Source organism: Eutrigla gurnardus, assembly GCF_963514095.1.
Source record: "Eutrigla gurnardus genome assembly, chromosome: 11".
NCBI lineage: Eukaryota > Metazoa > Chordata > Actinopteri > Perciformes > Triglidae > Eutrigla > Eutrigla gurnardus.
This window is the reverse complement of record NC_139925.1, coordinates 4,052,900-4,074,551: the sequence shown is the minus strand read 5'-3', so window position 1 is coordinate 4,074,551 and position 21,652 is coordinate 4,052,900. Positions and strand designations below refer to the sequence as shown.

The 21,652-nt window shown below is 46.5% G+C and overlaps 1 protein-coding gene across 2 annotated transcripts in view; it reads left to right on the top strand.

Annotated features, from left to right (window-relative positions):
* Window positions 1-12,957, top strand: part of fgfr2 (fibroblast growth factor receptor 2) — a 36,068-nt gene extending 23,111 nt beyond the window's left edge. For both annotated transcript variants that reach the window (XM_084020697.1, XM_084020698.1), the window contains exons 10-18: window positions 121-260; window positions 2,320-2,441; window positions 3,280-3,390; window positions 4,342-4,532; window positions 5,205-5,327; window positions 6,275-6,345; window positions 8,855-8,992; window positions 9,715-9,820; window positions 11,240-12,957. In XM_084020697.1, coding sequence (XP_083876823.1) covers window positions 121-260; window positions 2,320-2,441; window positions 3,280-3,390; window positions 4,342-4,532; window positions 5,205-5,327; window positions 6,275-6,345; window positions 8,855-8,992; window positions 9,715-9,820; window positions 11,240-11,404 — 1,167 coding nt within the window. In that variant the 3' untranslated portion in view covers window positions 11,405-12,957. The remainder of the gene's footprint in view (window positions 1-120; window positions 261-2,319; window positions 2,442-3,279; window positions 3,391-4,341; window positions 4,533-5,204; window positions 5,328-6,274; window positions 6,346-8,854; window positions 8,993-9,714; window positions 9,821-11,239) is intronic.
* Window positions 12,958-21,652: the final 8,695 nt, after the last annotated feature.

Here is a 21,652-nt window from a genome sequence, read left to right as displayed (position 1 = left end):
AATAAAAGTACCACAGTCAATCACACCTTGTGCACAATTACTCCTCTAGTCATGCCTTGGAGCTTTAGTTGACCCATGAACCCAGACTCCGGTGATCAGCCAATCTCTCCCCTCCTTTAGGTGTCGGCAGACTCGAGCTCTTCCATGAACTCCAGTACGCCGCTGGTACGCATCACGACGCGGCGGAGCTCTGCGCACGACGATCCGATCCCGGAGTACGACCTTCCCGAGGATCCTCGCTGGGAGTTTTCCCGAGACAGGTGAGGGCCGTCTGTTTTCCCTCAGTACGTGATCGCTCACATCCAGTTCAAGTGAAGCCATGTGGCAGACGTTGTGATTCTGCTGGTTTCAGAGCTCATGAACATTGATGTTTTGCTTTGAAAGTTGTAATTATGACCTCGTCCTAATTGCTAGTTTTACCATTTTACAAAAAAAGAAAACAACATACTTGAGTTAATCTGCAAAACACATTAAAAGACTTTAAAATGAGCATCTATTATGCAGTGCCACTTAAATCTAAAAGTGGGCATTCATAGTAGCACACTCATTTCAAGACCTGCGTAGCTGTTTGCCAACGTTTAGCTCTACTTTCTTTGGCTAACGGGGCACATTACGATTACTGATAACACCAAGCAGCATCTGTCTGATTGTATCTGGGCTGCTAAACGATCAGATAACTATTGTTGGAGGTGAAGAATGTCATCAGCGCTGATACAGGCAGTGAGGACTAAGTGCTGAATAATGGTTGTGGTGTCTGAGAGGAGGGCTACCGATTCATCTGTTGGCGCGCTAGTAAAATGACCTGAACTTGGCGCCGTGCCCCGCGCCTCATCATTACAACTGCTGCCGCGTCCCACTCTCACTCGCACACAGTCGCACACATGCTTCCAATGGTAAGGAATGAGGCGGTGCTAATTACTGGTTAGCACTCGCGGGCTTTCATCTGCATGTTTGGGCAAGGAGCGTTCGCCCGGGTTCATACCAGAGGAATTAGCGCTGCCGAGGTTTCCATTTGTCACAGTTGCAGTGGCCGGTGATAAGCTCTGGGGTGGATTTAATAGGACAGCAAAAGGTTAGAGTTGTTTAATACCCACTTGAGGCGTCTGGTTTTGAAAGAAAAAAAAGGGAAAATCCCGAGCCATAAACACGAAGGCCTGTCTTTTATTAAAATGGTTGTAAAAAGCTGTTGCATGGACCATAAATTCTACAATCATCTATCAGTGAAATAAAAGCAAATCTGATGTAAAGCTAGACTCAGTTATGCTGTTCCTATTCTAGGAAAAAGTTTTATTTTTAATTGATGAGCTCACCAAATGGGATCTTTAATCTGGGCTGAATAAATCTCTTTGTGCCTCTGTTTTTTTTTGGGACTTTACTCCTCGTCTGTCATAGCAGCGCCTGAGGGATCATGTCGGGATCGCAGAACGCCGAGGAATGCTAACGTTTGCGGGTTTGCATGGAGGAAAAATAACATTGATTATGTGTGGCTGGGCGGACAGAATGGATGCCATTGAGCGCGGCGAGTGTGCGGACAGATAGGGGATTGTGTTACTACGGCAGGGCGCCGGCCTCAGGCCCTGGGCTTTGCGGCACGCAGTGTGAGTGTTTACATAGCCAGGACGCTGGGCCCTCGGGGGCGGGGGGGATTCACGTGTCAATCAAAATGGAATAAACAGCAAGGTACACTGCTCCCTTCATGGCTCAGATAGCTGCTGGATAGTGAGTGAAATTTCCGTGCTATATGAATCAGTGTCATGTAGTTGGACATATTTTAACACGCCGGCGATCGGGACATGGGGCTTTACAGTAAAACACCACTTAAATCTCCATCTGGTTTTGCAGTCAGGCCCACCTGTAACGGCAACACAAAGCCAGCATTCCATCCGTCACAGGCTAATGTGTCAGGGCCGAGCTCAGCCCTGTGTAATGACTTGTAAAGAGTGTATACTGGAACATGCCAAGGCAGGGTAAACAGCTTAGAAATGAGTGCTTCTCCCTGGCTTTATCAGGTGATTATCGCTGCCATGTCTGCCTTCGAGTTCCTCCCTACTGCGTTGGCACGGGCTGCAGTCGCCACGCCAATAAAGCACTCACACAGACACAATCTGATTGAAACAGAGAGAGAGAGCGATCTTGTGGGAAAAAACAACAACACAGACACAGGGTGAGGTCGAGAAACTGGTTTCATTACCTCTCTCACTCTATCTAACCTGTTTATTTCTGCACAGGGAGTGAGTCGATGCCAGGTCAAGTCGATTCATTTCACTTTTGTGTGTTCAGCGGCTAAACGGCTTCCTGTTTGTTTTGTTCTTGCTACAGGTTGACCCTGGGCAAGCCCCTGGGTGAGGGCTGCTTCGGTCAAGTTGTAATGGCGGAGGCCTTGGGCATCGATAAGGACAAACCCAAGGAGGCGGTTACCGTCGCCGTCAAGATGCTGAAAGGTAAGTGGTGAATCGTGCCGCTGCACAGCGAGGCATTAATGGTTAACTTGTGCTTCACATCACTCACGCCACCGGGATGAGACACGCTCTGCTTCATAATGTCTTGTGGGGCAACCCTGAGCACATTTTATTGGCGATATACGCTCCAGCGAAGGGTTCAGCAAAGGTGCAAGGCGGAGCCGCAGGGCTGTCATTATTATTCCTTATTGCCGGCTGCTGAGTGACTGCGAAGGGGGGAGGGGTTGTGTAGGTAAGGTTTAGGGGGCGGTCACATACCTGACCCCAGAGCAGCAGCTGGCTGGAGCTCAGTCAGCACCCACACAAAGAGGCAAGTCACACCAACAGCACCACTATGATTAATGAAAGCAGCAGAAAGGGGGTCGGTTTAGGGGGGGGTCAGATCAGGTACAGCAGCAGGCTATTGGACCAAGCTTGACAATGGAAATCTGCTCTTTCTAACTGACTCCAGGTTGGGTAATGGTGCGGAGGAATGCAGGCATTCTGACTGTCTGGATACCTGTGCCGGCTCAGTCGGCTCCATGAAAAAGGAGCCTGTGCAGCAGATAATGAATCCAGATTGAGCGTCTTTAATTCCTCCTCCTCCCCTCCCACTTGCGGTGAAAGGATGCCTCTGTAGTCTGTGTGAGGAGCGTCCCTGGCTGCAGAAACTTAAGCCCACATTGTCTGTCAGCCGCACTTAATCAGAAGCACCTACACAACAAGGTGTTGTCTCGCGGGGGGGAGGTTAGATGCCGAGTCACATGGGTTAAAAGGGAAGACAGGACTGAGCTGTGTGGGTTTTTTCTTCCCTGACAACCTTCGATCCTTCTGTTCTTAGATGACGCCACGGAGAAAGACCTGTCTGACCTGGTGTCAGAGATGGAAATGATGAAGATGATCGGCAAACACAAGAACATCATTAATCTGTTGGGGGCCTGCACACAAGAGGGTGAGTCGGACGGGACGCTTCATACAAGCACCTTCAGTCGTCTGTAATGCTGCACGAAAGGTTGCTGCACACTTCACACAAATTCATAAGATGTGTCGTCAGACGACATCAGACAGGGAATGAAAGACAAGGTGGAGGCAGCTAGAAGCCATTTGTGTGTCACATGGAGCGGTCGGACTCTAATCGGATGTGAAGCCTGGATGAAACCGAGCGCTTGAAGATGTTCTTCATCTCAAAGCTCGGCAGCCAAATTCAAAGAAACAATATTCAGTCCACCGGCAGCTATGAGGTGGAGAGAGATCTAGAATATTTTTAAAATAAGTAAAAGTAATCACTGAAGTTTGACTATTTTCTGTAGGTGCATTACATAAAATAAAAAGCAATTGGGGTGAATGCTTTTGCGAGGCTGTATCTTCTTCAGAATGTGACTTATAAGTATGTAACGATTTAAAGAAAATACTCAGTCCCTAAACAAAATGATGGTGGATTAAATTTGAGTTTTTGAAGAGGATTTAATGCTGGCTGGAGTTTTACACAAAGACTTTCTGAAGGTTTTGGACCGAAACGTCCTTGAATCCAGTCTTTACTAATGGGACGCATTAGTGAACATCCTTTTTAGTGAAAAAACAATCATAAAATGATCATAAATCATGAGCTTTCCCTGCAAAAAAAGAATTTTCACCCTGTATTTTATTCACTATTCATTTTTCATCTACTGTGATAGCCAACAGCATTTTCAAGCCACTTGAATGGAAATTCACCATCCTCAACTTATTGTTTTCCTCTGCGATAAAATCCCGTCCCCTAGTCTTCGGATCCAAACGAGAGGCGTCTCTGCTTCCTGCGCCGCATCCCATTAAAAATTCTCTCTGAGTTTTGTTTCAGCGTCACTTTCTCTCAAAGGGAATGGTTTATGTCGGAGAGGTAATGTGGGTGTTTTCTCCGCTGCAGGCCCCCTCTACGTGATCGTGGAGTACGCCTCCAAAGGCAACCTGAGGGAGTACCTCCGAGCCCGCCGGCCGCCCGGCATGGAGTACTCCTACGACATCGCCCGGGTCTCCGACGAACAGCTCACTTTCAAAGACCTGGTCTCCTGCACTTATCAGGTGGCACGGGGCATGGAGTACCTAGCATCGCAGAAGGTAAGGACAGACACACACACACACACACACACACACACACACACACACACACACACACACACACACACACACTCGGGCCCGTTCTCACACTGGCCCCCTGCTGGCTTCCCAGACAGATCTCAGTGCCAGCACATGGAGCATTTGATGAGCAGCGGCGGTTTTACGTAGGCAGCTTGCGTGTGCGTCACTGTGGGAATGCTGTCCCCTAAAAACACTTCTCTGACCCCCTCCCCACCCGACCCCCCCGCCCAATCCCTGCATTGTCTACTAGATCCACCACAAAAGCCCCTCTGTGTAGAAGAACTGCGAGGGGTTTTTCACAATGGGGGTACGGCCATGTTGGCCGAATGCAGCCTCACGCTCCCTCTCACTGTTGGAATGTGACAGAGCGTACCGTCTCTCACGCACACACACACACACACACACCAACACATACATGTACATGCTTGCACATGCACGGCAATGCTCAGAAACAACCTCCACCATATATGAAGTATGCCAGGAATCCCGACTTATCCAGACACGTCGGTGCAGTCAGCGAGGCGAGCGCTTCCTCCGTGGGATGATTACACGCGCCATAAAACTCATCTGAACACCATTCCAAATTAAGTATACACCTGTTTCACAGCCGATGTATTTGTGGAATGAGGTAACTTGTCTCTCCATCCCCAGTGCATACACCGAGACCTGGCGGCCAGGAACGTCCTGGTCACGGAGGCCAACGTCATGAAGATCGCCGACTTCGGCCTCGCCAGGGACGTCCACAACATCGACTACTACAAAAAGACCACCAATGTGAGTCCTCGACCTGCAAGAGCCTCGTCTCTCTCTCTCTCTGTTTTCTCCGATTCCCTGCCTTTCCCTCATCTTTCCATCCCCCCCCCTCCGGCTGGTGTCTTGGCAGAAGCCGCAGGTTCCCAGGCAGCCTGTGAATGTAGCGCTTCTGGAGACTCCTGCCTTGTTTATCCCTCGGCCTCTTGTCCCTTTTGGTTCATAGACACTTATACAATTAGCAAGAAAAGAGAGACGATAGTGAGAGGGGAAGAGCGGGGAGCGCTTTAAACATAATTGACATTTCCATAGCGGGGCCCAGTGGTGTCTCTGTTTTCCCACCGCCGAGCAGCGCAGCCTGCGCATCCTCATTCTGTATGCGTGGTTGGCTTTTCATCGCATGCACGACAACTTGGCTGACAACAACAACAACAACATGCGACGATGCCGATGACAATGATGATGAGGACAATGAGGAGAAACTAATCCAGACAGAGCCGTCATTGTAGTGACACATTTGTTTCTCGAATATGACACGAATCTGATGCTCCCCCGTGTTGCGGATCCACAATAAGTGTGTGCAATGAATTCAAACATATTATTATTTCTTACCACATTTCCCTGCATACATTATTCTTGTCATTCGCCTACGACACAGATATTGACCAAGGTCGCCTTGTCAGCTTTGCTTTGCTTCCCCAGCCGAGTGTTTTAATGGCACACAGAGATAAACTCTCTATTTTTATCTGTGACCCTGTTTATCAGCTCTTTAGCTTTAACAATGTAAACGTTCCTCTGGGAAATCCTTCTGCCTTAACCCCCCCCAGGCCCGGCTTTCACGTGTCACCCTTTCCAGGAGTAATGAGATCTCCCAACCGAGCAGTGAATGAATTCAAACATCAGGCCGCAAAATTAAGAAATCCAGGGATGAGTTGATTTAGTTTGACCTCACACCTGTTTTGTTTCCTCAGGGTCGCCTCCCGGTGAAATGGATGGCCCCCGAGGCGCTGTTTGACCGGGTCTACACGCACCAGAGCGACGTGTAAGTACATGACAAACTGTTTATGTGTCCCACAACCCCACTTCCACCATAGGAAATCCATTCACACACCGGTGATATAAACCTTCTCAAAATGGAAAATATGCCATCGCTGCCGTTTTCAAGATTGAATTTGCAGGCCAGCTGTCTGCCTGTGACTTGCAGTCATATTCAGAGGGTTGTTTTTATCAGAGAGAGTGGGTGAGGTGTTTTGGTGCAGCACTGGTGAGTGTTGGGTGGGGGTGGTGGGTGGTGTGTGGTGGCTATCTATGGGGGGGCCAGCACTGGCCGGTCTGTGGCAAAAGTGAGGATTTCACGCTAGACTTGTAGCCAATGCTGTGTTACTAATCTGACCGGCTTCAAAGGGCCCTGGAAGGAGCCCGGACCCCCACCAGCGCCTCCTCCCCCCATCGACTCACCCCTCGCTCCTCCCGGCCCGGCTCGGAAGTCTCCCCCTTGGTTTGGGCCTCCGCACATGTCGAAACCCAACAATGCTGCATCGTGGGCCTCATCCTCCTACACCCTTCTCCTCTGACCCCCCCGCCATCCCCTCTTCACTCTCCTCCGTCAGTTCAACACTTTGAACATGTGGCTCATCGTTTTGGAGCCGTTCCATGATCAAAATAATCCCCCCCCCTCCACAACACCCACCTCCTCCTCCTCTCGCCCTGCCGTACTTATTTCCATTCATCTGGTATGTGAATTGCTGACCCGTCTCTGTCTCTCACTCTCTTCTTTTTTTTTTTTAAGTTCAAGAGTACTCATTCTAAAAACAGAACAAAGGCAGAGCGTCCCTCTCTTTTTGGTGTTTGAGTCTCATGCGTTCTGACAGCGTTGTTTGAAGTTTCTGCTCCAGACACCGGCGGCATAAAGTGTATGTGGCAATTAGATAAATCCCTCGCACACTGACCCCCCCCCGAAAAGGAGATCTTCTGTGTATCCATGAGTCATACGCCGGTAGCACACAAACACAGCGATCTCACTACTGTCCGTGTTTGTGCACGCACATTAATAAAACGTGCACATACGCATCATATCCTTCATGTTCCACGCCGCAGCACCGATCAATAACCCGGGTACAGGGTGGAGGGAGGCAGGGGGGGCTGTTGCAGGCATGAAGTGCCGACTGTAGTCCCCTTCTGTCAGCTCACTGCTAATTACGTTTCATCACTCACTTTTAGTAATTGGCTTTTTCACAAGAGCGCGTGGAGGGGAGGAGGTAGACGAGGAGAGGTGGAGGGCGGCGGGGCCGCACGCAAAACATCACCAGAAGCGTGGGCAATCCATACATGACATCAGATTAAATGAATACATGAATTCCAATGGAAGTTTGCCGCTCGCCGTTTTGACAAATGGGCCCCGGGGGTGAGAGAGAGAGAGAGAGAGAGGAAGAGAGACGGTGTCATGACCCGGGCTCATACCGAATAAAACAACAACAAAAAAACAACTAATGCATTCCTTCAGCTCCGGGTCCCACATGGTCCCACATGGTCCCACGTGGTCCCACATGGCGAGGCCTTGAATCTTCATCTCTTGATCAGATCCACTGATGTATGCGTGTATCGACTGGTTTTCTGACATTTGCATTCTTTACCGTCGATATTGAGAAAGCGTAACTGCTTGAGATACGAATGTAATGAGATTCGAATACGGCCGCAGAATACAGAGTTACTTTTACACTAATGGGGTAGTTGATGCATCTATTTGATTGGAAGTCACTAGCTCGCCCTGGTAAGGCCAGATCCCGGGTCAGTGTGTTTATTTGGTGCGTCAAGGTTGGACAGCGGCGTACTCAGAGACGGTTACAAAGTCTCTCAAGAGTGTCAACAAGTGGAGAGATCCAACGCAGTGATAGAGGAGAGGACGAACCCAGGGCTGGTTGTGTAAACAGATGGAGGAGCTGATAAACGCCCCCCACCTGCCCGGCCCATGCCTCCTCGGCCCGGTTGGACTGAGCATGGCCGGCGGCTGCCTCAACGCTCAGATTAGAGTTTGTAAGCATGTTATAAATACGGCCTCTGTGTGCAAGAATGATTCAATCGAGACGCACCGTGGATCCACAGGCGTGGAATCGCTGCTATTTAACGACCAGGAAACTAAAGGATGAGGAAGTAGTTAATAGTCGCTGGCCATCTCCGGGCCTGCCTGCTCTTTTGTCCGTTGTGGGTGGTCCACTGTTTGTTTTGGTGTGGTGTGGCCGGACAATGCCGGTCAGTGTGATCGGCCAGCCGGGCACAAAAGCCATCATTGAGATCAGCCTCAGAGTGGCACTGGGAGCGGGTTCGCGCCACAAGCCACCGGGCGGCAGAAAGAGAGCATTGACGCCGCCGCGGTCACACTGTACAAGCTGTTTCCAAACTTTGGCCGAGTGACTCCAAATGCAAATGTATCTGTGGGTTAAAGGAAAGCGACACTCATTTGGTCCGAAGCTCTTGTGCAGCGTTCACAGACGGGGCTTCTTTATCTTTCTTGACTATATTCATAATGTATGTGTGTTTTTCTGTCTCATCAGCTGGTCATTTGGGGTGCTGATGTGGGAGATCTTCACCCTAGGGGGCTCCCCATACCCCGGCATCCCCGTGGAAGAGCTCTTCAAGCTGCTCAAAGAAGGACATCGCATGGACAAGCCTGGCAACTGCACCAACGAGCTGTAAGTGGTTTCTCCCAACTTCACACCCACACACACCAGCTCTTACACCCAGGACTCCGATGCATCCCAGTCTCCATCAGATCCATGACCCCGGGGCTCTGTGTGCACTCTGTTGGGCCCGTTCACAGCTGTGAGTGGCTGCTGTCACTGTCCTCATTCACAGTTAGTCCTCCTCAGTCGGCCAACAACGGAGACGGTTGATGGAGAACAAAGTAGAGATGGACACCATGGCAGCGCATTACACAAACACATTTTGGTATTTAAAGACAAACAAACGCTGTAGACATGTTGGTGATCAGCAGCAGGTCATCAACATTGTTGTCATAATTCACAGCAGACCAAAGTAAAATGAGGGAAAATTATGTTTCTTTGACATAATCCAGAGCTGTAAAGTGAATCCAACGCTGAAGTGCCTTAAACTGTCATTCTCTCTGCTGGCCACCAGGGGGCGACTCCTCTCTGGTTGTATAGAAGTCTATGAGAAAATGGTCCTACTTCTCTGTTGATGTATTACCTCAGTAAACATTGTAAACATGAGTTTATGGTCTTAATCTCTAGTTTCAAGTCTTCTTAATAAATTATGGTCCATTTAGAGTCAAATAGACTAGAAAGTAGGGGATGCTTTAGGGGCGGGGCTACCTTGTAATTGACAGGCTGCTTGAATACAAAATAGCTCGAGTCTGGACGTCCCTGATTTACTTCTTTTTTTTTTCATCTATCAGGTACATGATGATGAAAGACTGCTGGCACGCCATCTCATCCCACAGACCCACCTTCAAGCAGCTAGTAGAGGATCTGGATCGCATCCTCACCCTCAACACCAACGAGGTGAGTGCAGCTCTCTCCTTCCTCCACACACAGACACACACACATATTCCATAAAGTGGATTCAGGGTGGTCGTAAAAGCATGCCGCGCTAAATCCGAACATTTCCTGTCAAATAGGACTTCGGTATTTCATATCAATAAAATGGAATTATACGATACATCCCCTCACTCGGTAACATGTTTCTCAGTCGAGGCTCTTGCCAGTGCGTTGCAGGGTTTGGGGCCGAATGTCGCTGAAAGCTCTAGGAGCATTAGCAGCCACGTTGCTAAAACAAGGTCCTAAATGGTGACCGGATGATTTGATCCAGGCCCAACGTGGCCGAGTGAAGCTGCCCAATCATCACATTCATGCCTCGCTCCCTACGATGGTCTGAGTTTCTTTCCATCCCCCCGTCCTGTCTCATGCGATATCCGAGTGCGGAGCTGAAAAGAGGCCGTCGATGGAAAGCTGTCAAGACTCGTCTTGCTCTTGGAGCTGGAACTTCATGAAATGATGCCAAAGAAGCCCGACTTTGAGTTTGAACTTTTGAAATGTAATAAAGTGCACTTTCCTTGCCTTTTTCCCTCCCTCCTCCTTTCCCTCTGCCCCAAACCGCTGGCAGATGTGGAGGTCTTTAGTAATGTGAGCCTTTTTGTGTTGAGCCGAGAAAATGGAAGCCAGCGCTCATTTTCCTGAAAACCCCAAGAAGTCTTCCTCCTCATAACTAGACCCAATAACAGCCTTGAAAGACAGGCGGGAGGAGGGAAAATAAAAAAGACATGAAACAACTTCACAACACTCGCCCAAGTCAAAAATTAATAACATGATTTCTTGAGGTTTTCAGTTTCCTTCCATCTTTTTTTTGGAGCATTGCGTTCCCACCAGCTTCTTGATTTTTTCGAGCCATCTAATAGTGTTTATGTTGGCCGTTTCAGATGTCGGATTTGTTTGGACTGAACTGATGTAAAGGGATGCTGTTGAGGGATGCAGTCCCGGTTCTCCGGTTTTAAACGTATCCTCTTTTTTCCCCCACACAGCCTCCCAAACCGCATTAAAACATTTTTATAGCAGACCAGAACCGCAACTAGGATCTTCAGGCTCTGCTGGATCAGCCAGCCGTCCAACATTCAATTTACTGCCTATTATTCCAGCAAATATTTTCATACAGTATCCAGTTTAAGATTATTTTCTCTGTTCTGTTTCATAAAGCCTTCCAGGGTGATTTGGCACGGTTTAGATAAATATCATGATGAAGGTGATACTCTCTCACCCTCCTCTGGAAAGTCCCCGGCCTTGTTGACTGGGTTTCAGCGCTGTATTTATGTTCTCTGGGTATTTTGCCTCTCGCTCTTTTCGAAGTGTCTTTTTTTCCCATTTTCTAACACATGAGCTTGTATCTTGAGTGTAAATCATCTCACCCAACCCTGTGTCTGTGTACAGGAGTATCTGGACCTGTGCGCCCCGGCGGAGCAGTATTCCCCCAGCTTCCCCGACACTCGCAGCTCCTGCTCCTCCGGTGACGACTCCGTGTTTTCCCACGACCCCTTACCGGACGAGCCCTGCCTCCCCAAGTACCAGCACATCAACGGAAACGTCAAAACATGAGCACCCGCCCGCTCTCCCACCGGTCTTACCCATTCGACGTCCCAGAACATAACGTAGCACAGACACCCTCTCTGAAATCCTACCCCCCCATGCCCTAAACACCCCTCTGGCTCCCGGTGGACTAATGGACCCAGATGGGCTTGGTGGCAGTGCTGCTGTCACACAATCATACTGCCATGCACACACACACTATGTGCTCACATGAGGTCTTAAATGAGAGGACGGGGACCTATAGGAGCTGGTTTATTACTGGATGAAGTGACGTTTCCACGGGGACCGTCCTCTCCCTTCTTATAAAACAGACTTCACAGTTCGGAGGTTTTTCCTGAATCGATGCACGGTACTCGGCGTGCGTTGATCCCATTCCAGCGGCTGGCATTCCAAGACTGGTATTTGCTCCTGGAGGGATGTATGGACCGATGTGAACTTTAAAAAAAAAACAAGGGACTAGAAGAGGATGACAAATAGGAAAAGGACTGAGAGACAGAGCTTCGACTAACAAAACAGAGGGAATAGAAGGGGAGCACATATAGAAAACTACTCTCCTGTTTATTTTGTAATATCGATGCATTTCTTTTTTCGGTTCTCTTGATAAAACCATCCCAATTATTCTGGAGAGAGAAAAGAAAATACACAGTATAATGTATAGTGCTGGGTATATTTGTAAATATATTCAAAAATGTATAAATATATATTATATATTTACAATGAATTATTTTTTGTATGGACTCCGAAATAACCCCGACCCTCCCCCACCCTACTTTGAGTTTGAGGCAGGTATTCTAACAGGTTTAAGTGTCCTATATTTCTCTTTCGCACACAAACTCACACACACATAGACATGGAAACACACTTTAATGTACACACAAACACCTGTTTTACTTTCACTCAGTAACACAGTTGAGTATTGGCTTTCAGGGACTGAGGTAGCATGTTAATTTATTGACTTATGTTTTTTTTTTTTTTTTTTTTTTTTTTTAATGAATCAAAAAAAAAAAGTCTGGAAAAAAAGAACAAAAAACAACATGGCAGAAATGATGACATTAATGATGCTGATAATACATAAATAATCCATTAAATTTATGGTAATTTAAAATGATCTTTCAGCAGTAACAGGAAAAAAAACTATTTTTAGTGGGTTTGAAAGATCCAGGTTTTGTAAGTTTTATATATGAATGTGAATATTAAGTTAAATTTAAAAAAACTGTACATTTTATAGTCAGCTAATCCCTTTCTTATGTAGATGTTGATGCCATTTCTTATCCGGTCATTTTACTCCTTCTTGGCTTTGCTCGAGGAAAACGAGATTCTGATTTCTGGATATTTGTATATGATTGACAGAAAAAGATTTTTTGGAAACACCTACTAGCAATCCGCTCCCTCACTTAGACAAAATATAGACCCCAAATTTTACTTGACAGAATTGAAAGCTGAAAAACAAAGTATTAAATCATTCAAGTGTTTTTTTTTGTCTTTTTCTACTGGACCAACTTTAAGATGTTCTTTTGCAAGTGTTCATGCCACATTTGCGAAATAAAAGATGTAAAAAAATACATTCTTCTCCCCGGTGTCTGACTTTGTTGGCGAGGTTTGCATTATTGCAATGAACGGCACAGCTAATTGAGAGATAAACGCTGAATTTGCTTAATTTGTTTTAAGCTGGAAGAATGTGTTATCATTAAACTGCACATTTCACATTTAATTCATTCGAGTCTGATGGGGCTGATATTTGAATTTTCTTACCAAGTGTCGGCTTTTTCAAGTTTTTTTCTTGTGTGGGATTTGAGAGACTGGAAGACTCTGCAGGGCCTCACTAAGTGGATAGAGTTTATTCTTATAGGAGTGACGTGATTTCACCTAATTGTCCTGACAGGCCACGGTTTCACGCAAAACCGCCGAGCTCAGCACAAACAGAACAAATGCGATCAGGTTAGATACTGAACTGGAGCCGCTGGCGAAAGCAATTTTGTTAACTAACAGAGAAACGCATCATTGTCGTGATCTCTACGTCTGACCTGTCTGACGCCGACCAGACAAAGAGTCTTTGTTAGACCATGAGGTGCTCTGATTAGCCGATTGATTTCCCTTTTACTCTTATCAGAACAGATTCAATTCAACATAGTGGGTAGTTAGTATATCTGATTGGATGTAAGTTAATCAGGGCTGATCGATGAGCGAGGGCGATTGATGGTGGCAGTGTGGAGGTAGTAATGGTGGTTGCTTATCAAGCATGTCACAAGGTTCCCTGGACAAAAGGCTAATGGGAAGTTTCCCAAAATCAGTAAAAAAGCTTTAGCCGACCTCATGTCGTCAAAACAAAGTTAACTCGGTTTTGTCGTGATGATGTTTTGTAGTCTGATTTAGACCCGCAATTACCTCATAAGAGGAAAAATTCCTTAGTGTGACATTTTATATGGTAGAATAAAATGTTATAATCACGTAAGCTTGTGTTAATCGTAGACATTATTTAAGTCATCGAATCAAAAAGCCGTTCAGAAAACCCTTTGACTCTGAGAAGAGCGAATTGGAAGCACTTATTTCTGTATTTTTAGATCTATTCCTGCAGCACTCGATAAGTCATGGCATTATGGAGAACTTTAGCCTTTCAAAAACTACATTTTCACTCTGGTCAAATAACATTAAGGGAGGCGCCTTTATGTCACAGAAAGTCATCAGATTACATATTTATATTTTGATTGAAGGTACTGTTACCTTTTTTAACAGGTAAATAATGAATGTATCACATTACATTTTTTAGGATAACCCTCCAAGTGTTAGCGTTAATTAGCACTAAACACAAACAAATGTTGAGGTAAAATGATTAAAATCCATCCCGTGGGAACATGGATGTCTTCATTAAATTTCTTGGCAATCTCTCTGCCGGCAATCCGTCAACAGTTTTTAAGACATCTTAGTCAAAACTACAAATGTATAGAGCAAAAGTCACAGAATCTTTTGAATACATCATCTGGGAACAATGAATGTCAATAAAAACTGCAAAGACAGCAGTCCATCATGTTGGATGTTGAGCTATTTCACCGATACGGATCACCAGTGAGTGAGCAGGGTTCATGCTCTGGGCACCATGAATGTTTGCACAATCCATCCAATAGTTATTGAGATATTTAAGTCTGGACCAAACTGATAAAAAAGTGATAATGCTTGTAGAATATAAACTCAAACCAGCAAGAATGAGAGCAACAAAAGCTCTTGGCAAGGAGTATTAACCTGAGCTTTAACATAAATCTTGATCCCTTCCATTACCATGTTTGAACTTGTTTTGAATAAACACACACACCCACACAAGTAAGTCTTCCTGCAAAAGACGTGTCCCCTCATGTCTCCTGGAAAGGGACTGGAGGGGAAAGTCAGTCAGAAAACATTCCTCTTTTTCCATAGTGTGTGGGGGTAGGGGGGGCAGATACAGAGCAGAGGCTTGGGAGGATGGCAGGATAAACCACAGCACTATACACCCTCATTGAAGGGGGGGGTAGATATCAACACTGCCTATTGCCACTTTTATCAGAGCGCTTGTCTATTGTGCTGTAGGCTGATGGCACACAGACAGGGAGGGGGGAACTCCAGGGAGTCCACATAGAGGATCAGTTTGTTCCATCCTGACAAAACGCCCTCTGAGCTGCCATTACATTTATACACACACACACACACACACACACACACACACACACACACACACACACACACACACACACACACACTTTATCTGATGTGGGCGCAACAGGGCCCAAAATTGAAGCAAAACTGTTTACATATCGATAATGATGTAAAAGGGTTAAAAAAAAAAAAAAGTTACCTCTGACAGCTCGGCAACTAACGGCCTTTAATTTTAGGTGGGTTTCGCTCCAGGAAAACAGCATATTTATGACATTTAGATCATGAACATTTGAATTGCCCTATAAAAGGTGATTACACTGTATTACACAACCCATGAATCCTCTTTCTGCGCTGCACACTTCCCTCACCCATTAAAATCTAATTTTTAAACGTATGATTACACACAACCATAGTTTTGCAGAGGTTTTATTGGCGAAAAAAAAAATTTGGCAGGAAAGGTTTTGGCGTCATGCATTTACTTGTTTCCCGCCACACAAACTCCCGGAGCGGTGACCTGCCCCACCTCTGATAAACATGACCCTCCGCCCTCCAGTGAAAGCCCTAAATGAGTTTTTCATTTGACGGGTTTTTACTCCACGGTTTCCCCCTAATGCCCTCAAGATTAACCCGGTGACCCTCTAATATTAGCTTTGACTGACTCCAAGGAGACGGGGCTGGAGCTGTAGGACACAGAAGGAACACTTTTTTCTCGTGAATGTGACGGACGTCGGACGGATATCAGCTTTTTTTGCTGGGAGAAACGTTTGTGGGACATCTGGTCGTTGGACTGACCGCTAGGGTAGTCTGACATTTGGGTGGTAAAAACAGAGATTCAAATCCGCTGTTTCTTCCCCGTCCTTCCTGGTCCTCCTCTGCGTCCTTGGTCCTAGCCCTGTCCTCCCTCGCCTAGCCATCTGGTGGGGCCTGGTGTGTTTGCACAAGGCCGGGTCCTCTGGAATGTCAACACCAGGCTTTGTGTGAAGCCAGAGGAGCCCACATCCACTGGAGATAAGACCCCGACCAACCCCCGGGAGGGGAGGAGGGGGGTCAGAGGGTAAGAGAGAGGGCTGGTGGGCGTAGTTAGAGGGTGACTTAAAAGTTTAACAAAGCTGCCAAGTGACCACGATACCCGCAACTTAATCCTGCATATAATTGTCCCCTCACAGCGCTGCAGCTTCGCCTCCGAGGGAATCTAACATCTGAATTGTGTCCCCCCCCCCCACCGCCACGTTAATCTCATAATTTTATTTCCTGCCTTCTATAGCAGATATTTATCTAAACTCTTTGCCATCGACCAATGGGGTCCGGTGGTGTCAAGGCTTCGCTCCTCAGCCATCCGTTTGCATTGAGGGGCAGATAATGAATGGTTCATCGCTGGGTCAGCACTTGCAAGAGGAGGAGGAGGTGGTGGGAGGAGGTGGGGGCTACTTGTGTTTGATTAAGGGCTTGCAAGGCACCGTGTCTGGTTCTGCATGGAAGGATAAACAAGTCGAGTGTGTGTTCGTGTGTGTGTGTGCATGTCAAGCGACGATGTGTGTGGTTTGTTGCCCCGTGGGATCTTCTAAACATTCGCTAATGGCGCAATTGTGTCTGAGCAATTGTAATTCACAGATTCCACTTCGGGTTCGTTTATATGCTGACTTCGCTGCGTCTGAAAGGTCTGAGGTAACGGCTCTCGGAGTGGAAAAAAAAAGAAAGTAAATTGTTTGGAGGAGAGATAACGGGGCCATGAGTGCCAAGACTCAAACATCTTTTGAGTAGAGTTTAGACTGCTGTTGTTTTGTCGACGAGGCAAAGGAGTGGGGAGTATTGTGCCCTGTTTAACAGTGTTTAGTCAGATTAAAGTAGGCTGATTGCCCGAGGAAACAAGAGTTGGTGTTGATCTGTGCACGCAGGGTTTTGAAGCCGAGCTCTGAACCGGTGAGGTTCGTTACCCCGAGCCGACGCGCCGTGTTTTACAGCTCTGGGTGTGTTCAATAAATGAGCTAAGTCATAACGTTCCCCTGCCCAGTTATGCCAATCACAACACTCAGCCCCCGCAGGGTCAGCGCTATTCCCCCGCGCCTTGTCTCGCAGCGATGATGTCACTGGTGAGTGACATCAAAAGTCATAAACCCTGACGCATGCTAATGATGGCGTGCCAAGGTGTCGAACATGGGTTTTCCAATGGCAAAGGAGTTTTTTTTTTCTTTACTCTCTGCACAAACAAAATGCCTCATGTTGTAGAGATTTATTTGGGCTCGCGGCCGATCGTGTGACTGTGTACTTTTATTTGCAACTGAGCTTGAAAAAAGCCGTCTGGCTCGCTGTCACGGAGTTACTTCTCTGCTCACACAATGGTTCCTTTTAAAAAATATGTATTTATTGTTTATTTATGCAGGTAAAACTTATTGCATATGATTGTTTTTAAATTAAATACATTTTATTATATATTATTTATACTATTGGGATAATAGCTTGAATCCCGATTACTTTGGCTGGTAGAATTGTGACATGACTATCGTCCCATGCCTAAATATGGGTTACAACTCCCAACAACTCCCCACAATGCAACTCCATAGTGTCTATCATCCATTCCTGGTATATACCAATTTCCCACAATGCAACTCAATAGTGATTTCCATCCCTTCCTGGTAAAACCGCAATTAAACCTTCCCCAGTTTGTCACACAGCTATCCATTAAAAATATTGCAGACTCTGACAGAAGACGTTATACAATAGTTTTCACTAAACTGCTCAATACATTATATGTTGAAATGACGTACCGGCCCTTTAATTTAAAAAAAAAAAAAACCCTGTTAGTTGCAGCTGGGATTTCTATTAAAAAAAAAGGTTTTAATAATGTGTTAACTTCTTTTTGCCTTTAAGATAGTGGTTTATTCGATGGCGCCATTTCTATTCACCTACAGTGAGTTTAAAACTCATAGAAGTCACGTATTTATTGTGTTTTAATCTGATTTTCTCGTCTCCGTCAGCTGTGTTCGCAGAGACACCTGACGAAGCCAGAGTCCCAGCGGAGAGTCTCTGCCGTTTATTTACATTATCATGGCTCCTTGGAGTTACTGTACTTTGGACTCACGTATAAAAGCCAACAAACTACATCAGAGGCCAAGTTTAGAGACTGAACAGCAGGTCTTCAGCTGAACTGAAAGCATGTTATACATATATATAAATATATATAAATATATATAGGAGGTGTAAGGATTCATGCGATGCATTGATGATTATTGCATGTTTATTTCATGGATATAGAATTTTGGTTAAAAGTTACTGAATCGAATCGTGGTTTACAGAATGGAATGGAATCGTATATATATATGTATATATATATATATATATATATATATATATATATATACACACATACATATATTACTGGCAGGAGGATGGAGAAGGAGATAGTAAAAGAGTCTCCTCTGGCTTGCGTGTCAGGAGACACAGGCTGGATGGAGATGTACGACGATGTACAAGCAGGACAGTTAACCACGACGGCGCTGTTACTGTCACGGGTAAACACAGGCAGGGCAATAAAACAAAAAAACAGAAGGGGAGTGCCCATAAATGATGTTTAATTGAAAGTGTGCAGGAGGGCAGTTCAGCAGAGCTATGGCTCCCAGGAGTCCACGCACATACAGGGAGGGGGGGGGGAGCAGGAAGTGGAAGAAGGAAGGGAGGTTAGGATTGACTGAAAAAGGGAGGTTGGGATTGTTTTAAAAAAAAAAGTGAAAGCAGAAGAGAGAATTGTCAAAAATTCATGATTCAGAGCCAAGAATTGCTTCCTTAGGAGTCTTTTTTTAAATATATGTACCTCCTCGTCATTCTGAATAAGATGCTTAACGTGATGTTTTCTTCCAGCGCTTTTCTTTTCTTCTTTTTTTAAACGCAGCGAATAACATTTTCCCACCGGAGCTCGGGAGTAAAGTTTATGCGTACTCAGCTGCAAATGTTGGCGCCTACCTTCATCAGGTGGACTGTTTTCACAATCCACATGACGAATGAGCACCGTGACAATGCCATGGTGACGGACGGACGAGGGGGGGGGGGTATAAATCACATGGGAAATAAATCACCAAGAGACCCTCCTCCCCTCTTTTTTCACCTGCATCACTCTTTCCAGCTCACAAGAAGTCCACTGTTCCTCTGAATGCCAACACAGCTCATTTCCCCTTCACCCCCCCTTTACTCAATTTGTCAATTTCAAATATGCTTTCAACGTTTTGTTGGTTCTTTCTCTGCCTGTGTTTGCCCCCCCCCCCCCCCCCCCCCTCACTCCAGTGATTGTGTGCTGCTGAAAGTTTGGGGGCAGGTAAAAGGGGAAACTTCTCCCTCCCGTCCTCATTCTGTACAGTAAGGAGGTGATGAAATAAAAGTGTGCAGTGAGTGACGCGCCTCTATACCTGCCTGCCTGCACAGAACTCAACAAGGACCGCTCTGTCCTGCCCAGGCAAGACGGGATAATTATAGCTCCCGACTTTTAATCACTTAACTTTTTTACTTCTAAAGCGTCCCTCCTTTTGTCAGATTCGCCGCCGTCTGTCAATAGCAACGTGTTGCAACATTATGGATTGATGCTTTTTTTTCCTCATTCGGAGACAATGATGGGTGTTGGTGTGAGGTAGTTTGTACATGCACAGCGAGGGCCAAGCAGTTCAAGGTGTGCTGCAGGCTTCCACTCAGATACACTGAGAGTTTTTTCTTTCTTTCGGGTTCACTGGCAGGTTAGAATCCATCTCCTCTAGGCTCCACGCGTCCATTTCTCACATTTTCCAGGAACGAGTTAAAGGTTCCAGTCCCGAATCAATAGGGAAGCTGATCAATGACATTATACTGCTGTTCTTCTAGCTCCCCCCTGGACACTAAACCTGTCTATATCCTCATAACATGTATGGTGAGTAAACTGATTAAAGTCAGGTCTTCTCCAGCTGGGAACATATGAATCCGTTGGTTGAACCTCAGCCCATTTCTTGCTGTGAACACCCCTCCCAGGCTCCATGAGGTGGTTGGCCCCTCGCTGAGCAGCCGAGAGAGAGAGGTGGGGGTGTGGGGAGGAAAAAGTGGGGAGAGAGAGACAGAGAGAGACCCTGAAAAGGTGCTTTGTGCTGGTTCAGAAGGGCCCGAGGCTTTAGGCTGTCAGAGGCTGTGGTTCTAGGCCGGCAGCCAGGCCTTCAGACCCCTCTCGCTGGCAGGGGCCGAGCTACCATCTGGAGTGACGGGGCCCTTTCCTGAGCTGGTCCGTGGGCTCCGCTGGAGCCAGGCTGGGCCGGAGCTGGGTTTTTTCGGCTCGGCTCCACGGAGGGCTGCGAAAATAAACCGTTGGTGCTTCGCTGAAATTCCTTGGCTCCGGAGCCTGAACTCCCGAGGAGGATTCCCACGGGAGAGCAGCGGATCGGCCTCACACGGAGCAGAAATACTTCACTAGAAAAACTCTCCGAATCCACCTATAAAATGTGATACGGCTTGTCGCTGATTGTATTGGATGATGATGATGTTTGAATTGCGCTGCTCGGGTTGCATCTTGTAGAACGCCTTTCACGACTGATGAAAAGAAAGAAGGAGAAAAGAAAGAAAGAATATTTGGTGTGAGATGAGTCGCTATCGTCAAACGTGATTTATTATGTTTGAGGAAGTGTCTGTGCCCTGGCTGTCGCCCTCGCCGTCGTCGTCGACGGAGGCAAGTGGGAATGATCAGCGCAGCGACGTGGTGCTGCAAACACAATTCAGGAAAAGATGCAGTGAGACAGGCAGACTCCTGAGAGACAGGCAGACTCCTGAGAGACAGGCAGACTCCTGACTCACACACTTCTTTCATGGGCTTTGTTTACATTCGGGCTCTAGACCTATATAGAGCAGGATTATGTGTGTGTGTGTGTGTGTGTGTGTGTCTGAAGATGGAGGGAAAAGTGTAGCAGAGTGAGCTGCCAGGCAATCACACTCTGATCTGGTCTGTAGAGTAACACACACACACACACACACACACACACACACACACACACACACACACACACACACACACACACACACACACACACACACACACACACACACACACACACACACACACACACTGCTACACATGAGATGAAATCAAAAGTGTTCCCCTTCAAGTGGAAAGCGAGATAATTCATGGTGCATTTAGTGCTAGAGGGAGAAAAATGTGAACCATATTGTGTCGGGCGTTTTAGCGGGGCACAGTTTTCTGTTCTTCCCCCCCCCAAACATACTCCTGCAAGAGAATAAAATTCCTCTGCCTTTCTGGAGTCGGCCCAAGCCAAGCAAATTATGGAGCAAAATCTTTTTATATGAACCTCTGTCACGCAAAAAAAGCCCTCACTAAGCCTCATCTCTAGCTCTGCTCCTGGAACGTTCCTCCGAGCGAGGCCCATTATATTGAATCCTTCAGGCCTCTCTCTCCCCAATGAAAGGCAGCGCAACACAAACAAATAGAGCCAAAGCCGAGGCCCTGCACAGACAACTGAGAACAACAAAACCAGCAGGTTCGCATTGATGCGGCCCCGATGATTAATCACCATGTCATAAAAAACGTCAAAAAACGCAGCTGGAAACGTCATAAACGTCTTTTCTCATCCTTTCAAACAAACAACAACAACGTTTTTGTTTTAATTATGTACAAAT